Source organism: Anolis carolinensis, chromosome 3 (genome assembly GCF_035594765.1).
Source record: "Anolis carolinensis isolate JA03-04 chromosome 3, rAnoCar3.1.pri, whole genome shotgun sequence".
Lineage (NCBI taxonomy): Eukaryota > Metazoa > Chordata > Lepidosauria > Squamata > Dactyloidae > Anolis > Anolis carolinensis.
In genome coordinates, this window is record NC_085843.1 from 14,462,776 (window position 1) to 14,477,693 (window position 14,918).

At 39.2% G+C, this 14,918-nt stretch overlaps 1 protein-coding gene across 1 annotated transcript in view; it reads left to right on the plus strand.

The window, feature by feature from the left end:
• Positions 1-280: 280 nt before the first annotated feature.
• The window catches only part of ccdc83 (coiled-coil domain containing 83), a 35,627-nt gene continuing 20,989 nt past the window's right edge, over positions 281-14,918 (plus strand). The window contains exons 1-6 of the mRNA XM_062974341.1: positions 281-393; positions 2,511-2,640; positions 3,815-3,899; positions 6,602-6,770; positions 9,869-10,036; positions 13,605-13,696. Of these exons, the coding sequence (XP_062830411.1) occupies positions 2,540-2,640; positions 3,815-3,899; positions 6,602-6,770; positions 9,869-10,036; positions 13,605-13,696 (615 nt within the window). The 5' untranslated portion in view covers positions 281-393; positions 2,511-2,539. The remainder of the gene's footprint in view (positions 394-2,510; positions 2,641-3,814; positions 3,900-6,601; positions 6,771-9,868; positions 10,037-13,604; positions 13,697-14,918) is intronic.

The following is a 14,918-nucleotide window of genomic DNA, read 5'->3' on the forward strand; positions in this document are numbered from 1 at the left end:
ACTTCAACCACCATGGCTCAATGCTATGGAATCATGAGAGTTGTAGTTTGGTGAGGGACCTTTTTGGCAGAGAAGGTTAATAAAGACCTGGAAATACAATTCTCTGGATCCCACTGCTTTGAGTGAAAAGAAGTCCAAGAATGCGTCTTCCCCGGCTTGAAATAATGCATGATTTGTGCATGGAGGTGCAGTCGTTCCCAAACAGAGGCGCAAGAGGGAGATATTGGCTCAGAAAAGGATGCAAAGAGAGCTTCCCTCCATTCAGAGAAAACAGGGAAATAGACAAGGTAAACCAATAGGAAGGCCCTCCTGGTCCGGTTGCCATGCAACTGGGAAAGTTTGGACCAGGCTTGGAATTAGTGGCCGGCAGTTGGAAAACAAGAGGCAGGCCTGGTAAGGAAGTTGATGGAAAGGAAGGAAATTAATATATGTGTGTAATTGTGTATATATGTAGCAGCTTTTGTATCGGCTTATGTACCTGTGTATATATTTATGCAGCTGTGTATATGTATCTGTGTTTCAGTATGTACCTATGTTTCCATATGTGTATGTATCTGTATTCGTTTAAGTATCTGTGATAGATTATTATTATTATTATTATCATTATTATTATTATTACCCCACTATATCTCTCCCAAGGGAGCCTCTGTGTTCATTTATTATATGTATTTGTATTTATGTGTCTGTATTTGTTTATTATTATTATTATTATTATTATTATTATTATTATTACCCCACTTTATCTCTCCCAAGGGAGCCTCTGTGTTCATTTATTATATGTATTTGTATTTATGTATCTGTATTTGTTTATTATTATTATTATTATTATTATTATTATTATTATTATTATTACCCCACTTTATCTCTCCCAAGGGAGCCTCTGTGTTCATTTATTATATGTATTTGCTTATTATTATTATTATTATTATTATTATTATTATTATTATTACCACCCTACTTTATCTCTCCCAAGGGAGACTGTGTGTTCATTTATGTATCTGTGTTTGTATATTATTATTATTATTATTATTATTATTATTATTATTATTATTATCCTGCTTTATCTCTCCCAAGGGAGACTCTGTGTTCATTTATGTATCTGTATTTGTATATTATTATTATTATTATTATTATTATTATTATTATTATTATTACCACCCTACTTTATCTCTCCCAAAGACTCTGTGTTCATTTATGTATTTGTGTTTGTCTGTTGTTGTTGTTGTTGTTGTTACCCCACTTTATCTCTCCCAAGGGAGACTCTTGTGTTCATTTATGTATCTGTATATTATTATTATTATTATTATTATTATTATTATTATTATTATTACCCTGCCTTATCTCTCCCAAGGGAGACTCTGTGTTCATTTATGTATCTGTGTTTGATTATTATTATTATTATTATTATTATTATTATTATTATTACCCTGCCTTATCTCTCCCAAGAGAGACTGTGTTCATTTATGTATCTGTGTTTGTATATTATTATTATTATTATTATTATTATTATTATTATTATTATTATTATTATTATTATTACCCTCCCAAGGGAGACTCTGTGTTCATTTATGTATCTGTGTTTGCATATTATTATTATTATTATTATTATTATTATTATTATTATTATTACCACCACCCCACTTTATCTCTCCAAAGGGAGACTCTTGTGTTCATTTATGTATCTGTGTTTGTCTATAATAATAATAATAATAATTATTATTATTATTATTATTATTATTATTATTATTATTATTATTACCCTGCCTTATCTCTCCCAAGGGAGATTCATGTGTTCATTTATGTATCTGATTATTATTATTATTATTATTATTATTATTATTATTATTATTATTATTAGTATTACCACACTTTATCTCTCCCAAGGGAGACTCTTGTGTTCATTTATGTATCCCATTATTATTATTATTATTATTATTATTATTATTATTATTATTATTATTATTATTATTATTACCCTGCCTTATCTCCCCCAAGGGAGACTCTGTGTTCATTTATGTATTTGTGTTTATTATTATTATTATTATTATTATTATTATTATTATTATTATTACCCCGCTTTATCTCTCCCAAGGGAGACTCTTTACCCTTCATTCCTAAATTATGTTATCCATAATTTATTTAGTTATTTATTTACATCACTTTTACCCTGCCTTTTTCTCCAAGGAGACTCAAAGCGGCTTACAGTAAATAGGCAAAAATTCAATGCCTAAAAACAATGTAAAAACAACAATTCATATAAAACAATCTACAAAACAACAGTTCATATAAAACAGATACCATTACAAAATAAAATCACATTATGTAAAATTTTAAGAATGTCCAAGATTAAAATCCATTCATCCAGAATCCTCAAGTCTTTGTACAGGTCATGTAAAGTCCATAACTCCCTTTCCCCAAGTGTACAAAGTAGGATTGCTACAAAATGTAGTGGGCCCTGGATGGAGAGATACTTCTACAGAGTATTAATCTGTCCTGTTTCTTTGTTTTAGATCTATTTCGCCCTACAAAAGCATAAGCCATGGCGAAGGACAAGAAAAAGAAGGAAAAGAAAAAAAAGGGCTCCACGCAACACTCCAAGGAACCTCGGACCTATTTTCCAGAAGCTCTATTAGCTTATCAGTAAGTTTAACAAAGAGGAAACTTAAAATCTTCTTATAAGAATGTCTGATTGCTTGCATTTTTGCCCATATTTTCAGGCATTAAATATTTTCCCTCCACACCACATAACTCATTAATGTAAAATGCTTGGGGGAAAATTGTTTTAAGTGGTATAAATAAATAAGCATGGCATATAGAAGTAGAGGCTGGTCTATAATTATGCAAAATGTATTGTAATGTGAAAAGAAGCTTTGATGGCAGTGATTCTGTACAGCGTGCCACTCAATCAGCCATGACTTCTTCCAAAATATTCCTGATTGGGATCTTTGGAATTTTTTTTAAAAAAATGTTTAAATAGAGCAGGTTAGATATTTCTCCCAGTATTGGGTTTCCTTTAATCATACTGTTTTGTTTCTTTTGTAAGGGTTATTAAGTATTTATACTGGCAGAGTGCAGGGACTTAGTGCTGAACTCGTGGCAAGAATGACTACTCCAAAATTGACAGAAAGAAAGGAATTTAAGCCTAAATCTAATTCCATACTAGTTTATTCAAAATGCATGCTAATATAGCTGTATAAAGGAAAATGTATATGAGCAAGTGTGGTGAAAGTGGTTTGAGTTGTGGTCCAGGATTACAAGAGATCATGGTTTAAATCTGCTCAGCCATGGAAACCCAATGGTTAACATTGGGCAATTCAAACTTCCTCTGATTAAAGAAACCTACCGGCTGTTAGGAATTGTGGGAGTTGAAGTCCAAAACACCTGGAGGGCCGAAGTTTGCCCATGCCTGCTCTAAGAAAAGGTTGCCATAAGTCAACGGATGACTTCAAGGCACATTGTTTTACTTCTGTGGGGACTGCCATTTTGGAAACATAAAGATCTAGATTTGCACTATGAATTTACTCTTAGGCTAGTAAGAGTATTACATAACCCTAGAATACAGCTCTCTCTTCCCTGTCCATTCCCCTTCTGTTGACCTTTTGCTTTGTAAGCTAGATGGCAGGGTCTCTGTCTCTCTCTAATTGACGTGAGTTGCTTTGCAAAGCAATAATGGGCTGAAAAGCAGGATAAAATGTATTAAGAAGATAAACTAAGTAATGCCTAAGTATTTCAATCCTGTTCTTCTTTTAAGAGGAAGAGCTTAGTTTGCTTTGGTAGCCAACTGATTCGTTCTCGGTGTTGTACATATCTTTAGAATTCAGATCAAGGAAGAGATTATTGATCAGCTTCTGCGTGACATAAAGCGCCTGGAAGCAGCAAATGACAGAAACAAAGAAAGGGTGAGCAAACAATTGCTTTTTGTTCGGTTTTGGGAGGACCCTAGTTTACTTGTAGGGTTCTGACTGTGTCTGAAGACTCAGTTGGGAACATTCCAGGGAGCAGTTTTAACACTCAGATCCACTTGTGGATCATAACAACAACAACAACAACAACAACAACACTTTATTTGTATACTGTTCTATCTCTTCGAAGGGACTCAGAGCGATTTCCAACATAAGTAAAACATTCAAAACCAACACAAAAACATACAACACAACCGTAATACGAACATAGACATAAAATTACTATTAAAACAACATACTCATTTGGAGTTAAAAGCAGTTTCAGTACTACTCCATTGGGTGAAGTTCAACTACCAATGGTTAAATTCCAAGCCGGGCTCGGGGAGTGGGCAAGGTGCAACCCAATAGCCAAGATAAGGTCTGGGCTCCTAGATCTCACATAGCGATGAATGAACTTTGCAACTCCTTCCCCACTAAATTCTGCCGCTTGCGCCCTCAACCACTTGTTTTCAACAATGGGGGCGTGGCTGGCAACGCAGCGTTTTGGCGACGCTGCGCAGCTGCGGGAAGGGCTGACTGGCTGGTTGAGGATGCAAACGGCAGAATTTTGTGGGGAAGGATTTGCAAAGCTCATTCATCGCTATGGTAAGTGCCTAGATTTGAATGGCGACTACGTGAGATGTGGTATTTGGGTGTGGCTTCCAACTGCATATGGTAAATGTTTTCTCCTATACTTTGTTCATTTTTAATTCCAAAACGTAACCTACTTTGTGGATAACCCTCGTAACACTACTTCCAGTCACTGTTTAGACTAATATATGGCTGAAAGCAGAATTATAGTGGTAGTGATGGAGTGTTGTGTGACACTGGAGATGTTTTCAGAAATTTTTGTTGGTTTTGACATGTGTTTTGGGTGAATATTGCTCCCAAGAAATACAATTAGAGGAACTGGTATGTTTTTCAGGTACCATAAAACCATACCTTGTGTTTTTGGCCTAAAGGCACAGTTTCCACACCCTTGATTTAAACAATGCTAGCTTCAACATATAAATGCCTCTTTGGTCTTCTTAGTATAAAGGCAGAAGTTAGCACAATCACAGGGTCCTTGGGCAGAATATCTCCTTAACAATGTGCTGCCTTAACAATGTGCATCATTTTCTGTTTTGGCTTCTGTTATTTTAATTGTTTTGGGTTTTAATTGATATGTTTTAAACTTATTTTAATTATTTGATAGTGTACTGTAATCGCATTCAATTCATGTATTCTGTGAATTTTAACTACCCATATTTTTTTACTCTTCTGTAAGTTCAATGCAGTTTGAAACTGCATTATATGTATGGTCAGTGAAGACATGTGAAATGGAGTTCAAGGCAATTAAACTGGATTGTATGTCTTTACACTGAACATATCAAGCAGTTATATGGTTAGTGATAGTGTAGATGGGATCTTGGGAAAAGGCCGGATATAAATACAGCAAAAATCTGTTCTCCTCACTAGTGTCTATTTAACTGTCTTCTTTCTTTGAGCTCAGTCCATACACCTGTCCAAAGGGAGAAGGCAAGACAAGTAGAGATGGTTTGTGTGTGTATGTAAGTGTAAAGTGGTCTCCAGGACTGGTGTTTTGCTGGTACAGTAGAGTCTCACTTATCCAACGTAAACGGGCTGGCAGAACGTTGGATAAGTGAATATGTTGGATAATAAGGAGAGATTAAGGAAAAGCCTAGTAAACATCAAATTAGGTTATGATTTCACAAATTAAGCACCAAAACATCATGTTATACAACAAATTTGACAGAAAAAGTAGTTCAACATGCAGTAATGTTATGTAGTAATTACTGTACTTACAAATTAAGTACCACAATATCATCATATATTGAAAACATTGACTACAAAAATGCGTTGGATAATCCAGAAGGTTGGATAAGCGAGTGCTGGATAAGTGAGACTCTACTGTATTTGGCCATTGGCAATCAAAACGTTATCCAGATGTATTTTTCATGATAAATGGGCAAATATATGCACATGACTTTTTCCCCAAATACCCACTATATGCACACTAACACATATAGAGCAGGCTTGGGGCCAAGAGGAGATTTAAAAATTGTGGATCAAGAGGAGGATCATTGCTATGCCCTGACCTTTTTTTTCTAATCAGAAATTGTCTTTTGTATGTACTGATAGATTTTCCACATTGGATAAATCAAAGGATATCAATTGGATTATTTCCATTGAATTATTTTTAATACACTACACTGGCCAAAACACATTTTGGTATCTCAAATGTTAGCCCTGTTTCTGGGTATATTTGACCTGCTGATTCCAAAAATAGCACCTTTCTCCTATCAGCTCTAGCTTTTGAGATATGGAATATATACCATATACCAGTCACCATCTGCTCGCCCAAAGAAAACCATATCTAAGAAACTAGAGCATCATGAGGTCTATCCAAGGCATTTTTCTGAATTAGAGCCCCAAATAATCCCAGGAACAGGTCTGAAAACCAAAACACCAAGACTTTTTTTTTTGTTCAGCTTTGTTATTCTTGATGTGGATATTTTCCCTCTATTCCACAGTGCTACAAAACTATTTAGCTTCAAAGTGGTAAATTTATTTAAGCCAATTTAAGCATGTTTATGGAGAAGTAGGACAGCAAATGACATCAGTAAGCACATTTAGTTTTCAATTGCCTCCTGTTTCAGAACCAGTACTTACAGCAAGAACAGATTGAGAACATCCGGGCTCTCTTTATCGCCCTAAAAGAGCAGGAGAAAGAACTAGAGAAAATTGAAATAGTTACCAGGGATGATGTAGAGGAAGCAATGAAGGACAAATGGCAGTATGTCAAAGACCAAGAGAAGCTTATTAAAGGTGAGTTATAAGATCTTTGTTAGATGCTGTTGTCGTGTTACCTTCTCTAGACTTTGACTCTCTAGTTTATTTATTTATTTATTTACAGTATTTATATTCCGCCCCTCTCACCCCAAAGGGGACTCAGGGCGGATCACATTATATACATATTGGGCAAACATTCAATGCCCATATACACATAGAACAGAGACAGACACAGAGGCAATTTAACATTCTCCTGAGGGGATGTTCGATTCTGGCCACAGGGGGGAGCAGCTGCTTCATCTTCCACTGTGACAGCACTTCCTCATTCCTCATTCCAATGTCGTAAATTAGTTAAATTTGCCTCCCTACTTTATAAGTGGTACCTTATTTCCTACTTGATAGATGCAACTATCTTTTGGGTTGCTAGGTCAGCAACGAGCAGGGGCTATTTTTTATTTTTTAATTGACGGGTGCTCACCCCGCCACGGGCTGGCCTCGAACTCATGACCTCATGGTCAGAGTGATTTATTGCAGTAGGCTGCTCAACAGCCTGCGCCACAGCCCGGCCCCGGTTTAGTGGGTCCCCTGTATTCATAGGAGTTTGGTTCTGAGATCCCACATGGATATGGAAGAATGTGTGTGATCACACCCCAAATTATTAAACAAAAATGATGTGAACATGCACACTTTCATGCAACCACATTTGAGAGTGTCTATCTAAGGGTGAGTGGCCGGGACAGAACAGGGATTCTGTTGGTGTACTGTCCACCCCATTGCACAACAGTCTCCCTGCCTGAACTATTCGGGGTAATCTCAGGCCTGGTGTTGGAGTCCCAACAGCTAGTAGTGCTGGGGGACTTCAACATCCATGCTGAGACCTCTCTGTCAGGAGTGGCTCAGGACTTCATGGCCACCATGACAACCATGGGTCTATCCCAAGTGGTTTCTGGCCCCACCCACAGCATTGGACACACTCTAGACCTGGACTTCTGTTCTGGATGGGATGATGGTGATGGTATTGTGGAGGAACTGTCCCCAGTTCCTTTGTTATGGACCAATCACTACCTGGTCAGGTTTAGCCTCACTGGGGCCCTAAACCTCTGCAGGTCCATCCCAGGAGGTTTATGGATCCGGATGGATTCCTGAAGGCTCTTGGGGATTTTCCTGCCTCTTCGGTAGGTGATTCTCTCGTAACTCTGGCAGACCTCTGGAACAGGGAAGTATCCAGGGAAGTTGACACAATTACTCCTGAACGTCTCCTTTCACAAAGCAGAGCCAAATCAGCCCCCTGGTATTCCAGGGAGCTGGCGGCGATGAAGCAAGTGAAACAGAGACTAGAGCAGTGTTGGCATATAACTCGTAGCGAATCTGACCAAGCACAGTCTACAGCTCATTTAAAAGCCTATTCCGCAGCAATGAAGGCAGCAGAAAAATAGTTTATTACCTCCAACATTGCATCTGCACAGAACTGCCCAAGAGAGCTGTTTCGAGTGGTCAGAGGACTATCAAACTCTGCTCAGCCAGGGATCCCTGACCAATCGGCAGCTCATTGTGAGGAGTTTGCTAGGTTCTTTGCAGATATAGTTGCTCAGATACATTCCAACATAACCACCACTATTAATGCAGTCTCTGTGGATGTAACTGAGGCATCTGTTTGTGATGGTTCTATGGATTCTTTTCAACTTATTCAACTTGAGGATGTGGACAAGATCTTGGGAGAAATGAGAGTGACCACTTGTTCTCTGGACCCTTGCCTATCCTGGCTAATTAAATCGGCCAGGGGGGACTGGAAAAGTGGGTGAAGGTACTGGTGGATGACTCCTTGACCCAAGGCATAATGCCGATGAGTTTCAAGGAGGCTGTAGTAAGACCTTTATTAAAGAAACCAACACACTCAACTGAGTAATTATTGGCCAGTATCAAATATCCCCTTCCTATCCCCTTCTGTTGCCCCTGGTGGCACAGTGTGTTAAAGCACTGAGCTGCTGAACTTGCGGACCAAAAGGTCCCAGGTTCAAATCCCGGGAGCGGAATGAGCACCCGCTGTTAGCCCCAGCTCCTGCCAACTTAGCAGTTCGAAAACATGCAAATGTGAGTAGATCAATAGGTACCGCTATGACGGGAAGGTAACGGCGCTCCATGCAGTCATGCCTGTCGCAGCTATTAAATTGGGGTTCCAAACTCTCAACCCCTTCTGCAGAAGTTGTACCCTTCATCCAAGGAGAAAAACCCCAAAAACAAACTGTCCTTTAGTAAAGAAAGATTTATATAAACAAAACATACAAAACACAGTCCTTTGCTTTTATCAGCAGCAAAAAACAAAGCTTTCTTATCTTCAAGCTTTAACCTTTCTGGTTTCTGGACTCTCCGTCTTCAAACCTCTCTTCGGTTCCACTTCAATAGCTTTTCAGCAGCAATACCATCTTTGCCACCATCACAAGCATCTTCACATTCACCTTCACATAACACAAACACACAACACTAACACAAGATTTACTCAGTCTCTATTAATAGCCCTCAGTCTTTAGCAGGTGTCTTGATTGCTGCTGGTCAAACATAGATAGGACATGATTCTTACAAACACTTATCCATTTTCACATAAGAAATGACCCAAATAATATAAAACTCTGACAATGTCGGCCACATGACCTTGGAGATGTCTACGGACAACGCCAGCTCTTCGGCTTAGAAATGGAGATGAGCACCAACCCCCAGAGTCAGACATGACTGGACTTAATGTCAGGGGAAACCTTTACCTTTACATTATTATTATTATTATTATTATTATTATTATTATTATTATTATTATTATTATTATTTCTAACATCTTCCCTGGAGATGTTCCCTTATTTCCTACAATATTATTGTTTAGATACTCGGGTGGGGGGAACAGTGTTATTCTATTGTGCCTAAAAGTCTGCTTAGCACTCAAGATCCTCTATCTCTTTCTTTTAGTCTTAATGACATAATGTGAAAAACAAAAGCTCCTCTCGGCATTTGTATGCATTTTTACAAATTGTAATCTTAAAATGACAGACATAATTATTTGGTGTTCTACTAAGCATTTATTAAGCAATAGCAATGACTAACCATGAGATTTTACTCCCTCCAACGGTCTCGTTTCATCTAACAAGACATGCGCTACCAAATACATTATGTTGAACAAAGGCTTCTGCAGAAGCAGGCCGAGGTGGATTACTGGGAGGCATACAAAAATGTGGGATGTATTGACCATGCCAAACAGATTGAGTGCCTGGAACAAGACATCAAGAAGTTGAAAGAAGATCTGGAGGAAATGACAGGTAAGTTGATGTTATGTCTGCGCTTCAACCAGGCGTCTAGTCAGAGGCTCAGTCCCTAGCAGTCTGAGTGACACACACTTCCTTGGCCCATTTCAAACTGACTTCAGAGCAGGATATGGAGTTGAGATTGCTATGGTCGCCTTAGTGGATGATCTCTGTCTTAACAGGGATCGTATGTCCCTGTTGGTGCTTTTATTTATTTATTTATTTATTTATTTATTTATTTATTTATTATTTACCTTATTTACATCCCGCCTTTCTTTAACCCACGAGGGACTCAAGGCAGCTTACAAACGGCACTTACACAGTGCCACAAACATAAAAACAAAAACTTGAGATAAAATTAGGTTAAAATTGATGCATACATAAAGGCATAGTTAAAATACGTTCCAATGATAAGACATGCCATCCACAAACAAAGTCTAAGCCATTCCATATCAATTGCACAATTTCCAGTTAAAATTATTGCACTGTGCTATTTTTCAAAGGCCTGCTCCCAAAGCCAGGTCTTGACTCTTCTTCTATAGCAATGATGGGCAACCTTTTGCACTTGGTGCGTCAAAATTCACCAAAAAGCCTAGCATGACTTGGGTGGTGTGTCACTTTGAGAAAAAAAAACCATAATTTCACAATATATATAGTTTAAATAACAAAAATATGTAATTGTAATATATAACTGTATTTAATAAATCAAAAACTATTTACTACCATTATTTCCATGTACAACAATCTATGGTACCTTTTGCAGTTTCCACACTGATTTCTCTCTATTGTAGTTTGAATGTAGTCATGAATAATGAATAATATAATAATAATATAATAGTAATAATATAATAATATACTACAATAATAATAGAATGATTTTATATATATATAAATGTAATTTGCATAATTCCCATGGAGTAAACAACAAAACCACTGGACCAAATCACACCAAATTTGGCCACAAAAGGCATTAGTCATCCAATCAATCTGCATGCGGCAGCGTGTCAGCAAAAATGGCTAGGCGTGTCAGTGCTGACACATGTGTCATAGGTTGGCCATCACTGTTCTATAGCCTAGGAGGCAGGGGGCTGATCTAATATCACTAGGGAGGGAGTTCCACAGCCAAGGAGCCACCACTGAGAAGGCCCTGTCTCTCGTCCCCACCAGTTGTGCTTGTGAAGGGGGTGGGATCAAGAGCAGGGCCTCCCCAGACTATTTTAAACTCTGAGGTGGTTCATCGGTGGTTTTACATCTCTCAGCAGCATTTGATACCATCAACATGGTATCCTTCTGGAACGCCTGTGTTGCAATGGTTCTGCTCATACCTCTCAGGCAGGTTCCAGATGGTGGTACTTGGGGATAGCTTCTCCTCCAAAAAAGGATCTGTTATATGGCATCCCACAAGGTGCCATTCTATCCCCAATACTTTTTAATATTTACATGAAGCCGCTGGAAGAGATTATCTGGAGGCATGGGGCAGGGTGTTATCAGTATGCTTCAGTTAAGGATAGTGTGTCTCCTCTAAGTGAACACCTGGAGGAGGTAATGGGCTGGGTGAGGAAAAACAAATTAATAATAATAATTAAAAGTGTATTTATGCCCCGCCGCCTCTCCCCAAAGGGACTCGGGGTGGCTTACAGCAATCCACAAAAACAGAAAATAATATAAGCAATACATAATAGACAACAATAAACAATATCAATTAGTAGAATTAAAATAACGTAAGTATTAATAACCATTTTAAATTTAAATTTAAAAGCTATTGCCCTCTAAACAAAATTGATATATATACGAGGGTTATCCAGAAAGTAGATTACGTTTTGGAATTAAAAATGAACAAAGTATAGGAGAAAACATTTACCATATGCAGTTGAAAGCCACACTCAAATACCACTTCTCAACATAGTCGCCATTCAAATCTAGGCACTTATCATAGCGATGAATGAGCTTGGCAACTCCTTCCCCACAAATCTCTGCCGCTTGTGTCCTCAATGCAGCGTTTTGGCAGTGTGACCGGCTTGTTGAGGACACAAGCGGCAGAGTTTTGTGGGGAAGGAGTTACCAAGCTCATTCATCACTATGATAAGTGCCTAGATTTGAATGGCAACTATGTTGAGAAGTGGTATTTGGGTGTGGCTTTCAACTGCATAAATTCATTTATGACATTTCTATCTCGTCTTTCTCACCCCAGAGGGGACTCAAGGTGGTCACTTTCCGAATCAGCCATTCCTATTGTCAGGCTATCCAGAAGTTATGATTAGCGTTCTCGTGGTCATTCAAGTCCTGTCTGATTGTTACGAATACGGTCTAGCCATTATCAAAGGCTTGCTTAAATAGCCAAGTGTTTAGCTCTTTCCTGAAAATTTACAAAGTGGGAGCATGCCTTATTTCCTTGGGGAGAGTATTCCAGAGTCGGGGGGCCACTATCGAGAAAGCCCTCTCCCTCGTCCCCACCAACCTTGCTTGTGGAGCCTTCGGTGGCCTAGGGGATAAAAGCCTTGTGACTTGAAGGTTGGGTTGCTGACCTGAAGGCTACCAGGTTCAAATCCCACCCAGGATGAGCTCCTTCTATCAGCTCCAGCTCCATGCGGGGACATGAGAGAAGCCTCCCACAAGGATGGTAAAAACATCAAAACATCCGGGCGTCCCCTGGGCAACGTCCTTGCAGACGGCCAATTCTCTCACTCCAGAAGCAACTCCAGTTGCTCCTGACACGAAAAAAAACCTTGCTTGTGAGAGAGGTGGGATCGAGAGGAGGGCCTCTCCAGCTTATCTTAAAGTCCAAACAGGTTCACAGGGAGAGATGCAGTCATTTAAATAGGCAGGACCTGAGCCGTATAGGGCTTTGTAGGTAATAACCTGCACTTTCAATTGGGCACGGAAGAACATTGGCAACCAATGGAGCTGCTTTAAGAAGGGGGTCGTATGTACCCTACAATCCGCCCCTGTAAGCAGTCTGGGGGGTTTACAAAAATTTAAACCAAGGCAGCCATTTGAAAGACCGCCAGTTATGCCAGTCTTCGAATATTTTTCGGTGCCCTTAGGTTGCCCTTTTTTTCATTTCCTTGCAAGCCTCCCAGTTCCCACTGGCAGCAGCTGGAAGTACCCGGAAGTGGCACGGCTGTCAAGAGCCCATCGAGTTGGTGCCAAGTATTAGTGGGCTGCAGATAACAGTATTCAAATCTCCTCTTCATTTCCTCCTCTGAGTTTGCAACTCTGAAACTGTGCTTGGCCCTGATCAATATCTTCTTTTTATTACCAACTGAACGTTACACATTTAAGACAGGCACACATCTTGTTCTGTATTATCCCTTTATAAATCATTTGTGGACCAAACTGAAATGCAACATGAAAAGATCTATGCTCTTGCTCAAAGAGAGAAGATAAAAGCTGGTATTATATTATTAGGATTGAATTTTCAATGCACATGGAACTCCCATTGAACAATATAAAACAAGTGCTTGAGAAATGTCAACATGACGATCGAGCTTTTTGAATTAATTCATGAGTTTTGGTGTAAAGTACTTCTACATGTTTTGTTTTCTTCTCTCCCTTCCCTTGGCTACTTTTCCTCCTTCATAAGAATATTTTAGGATTGCTCTGGAAGAAACAAAGGAAAAAATTGATAAGTTCACCCTGAAACAAATAGAACAAAAGAAGGAATGGGCCACTGAGGTATTGGGCTTTGTTTTGTTTTGGTTCTTCTGGGGTTTTGTAAACCAAGGAGCATGATGCAGCCAAGTATCAAATTCATTCGGTTTATTGTACAATCTGAAATGAAATATATACTGGGTTGCTGTGAGTTTTCCGGACTGAATGGCCATGTTCCAGAAGCATTCTCTCCTGACGTTTCGCCCACAATCTATGGCAGGCATCCTCAGAGGTTGTGAGGTCCATTGGAAACTAGGCAAGGGAGGTTTATATATCTGTGGAAAGTCCAGGGTGGGAGAAAGAACTCCTTAGTTAGCATTGAATGGCCTTGCAGCTTCAACACCTGGCATTCTCTCCTGACGTTTCACCTCTGAGGATACCTGCCAGAGATGTGGGCGAAATGTCAGGAGAGAAGGCATCGACAACACAGATATATATATATATACTCATTAGATATATATGTATGTGTGTGTAAGAAAAGCAGCATATCCACACTCACCTTTCATCTCTTCCCCTTCCAACTCTTCTGGGTCGCACATGAGCCTGCTCATTGCCAGAACCTTGTTAAGAATATGGTCCAAAACCTGGATGGTTCTCGTACAAACTGGAGAAGGAGACATAAAACTAAAAATAGATATGCCACTTCAGGCATGGGCAAACTTGGGCCCTCCAGGTGTTTTGGACTCCAACTCCCACAATTCCTAACAGCCTCAGACCCCTTCCTTTTCCCCCTCAGCCGCTTAAGCCCCCGACTCCTTATTATCTAACGTTGCAGTTTCTGGCTTCTCTAACTGATCTTGAGGCCCTGCACTTTCTGAGTCAGGTTTTTCCAGAGAGAACCATCATTTCTCTGACTTGAACCTTTCTCACTTTGTGCCCCAGGAAATCTCACAGGAAATCCCACAATTCTGACTAAACCATCAGTGAACCCATCAGCCTCAGGCTGTACTACAACACAGAGCTCCTACAGCTGATCAGCGATAATAGGCCATTTAAAGTCTGTGAATAGAATAACCATGGCAAGTTTTGTATAACTGAATGTCATTTTCCTGGGACAAATCAGAAAAAGCTTCAACTATTCATCTTGGCCCTGTACTCCTGTCTCCATCATCTATCGGAATGCACCCCTTTCCACTTTTCCTAAACTGGCATTTGTCTTTGAAACCAAAAAGGGTTTGTGTTGTCGAAGGCTTTCATGGCCAGAATCACAGGGTTGTTGTATGTCTTTCGGGCTGTGTGGCCATGT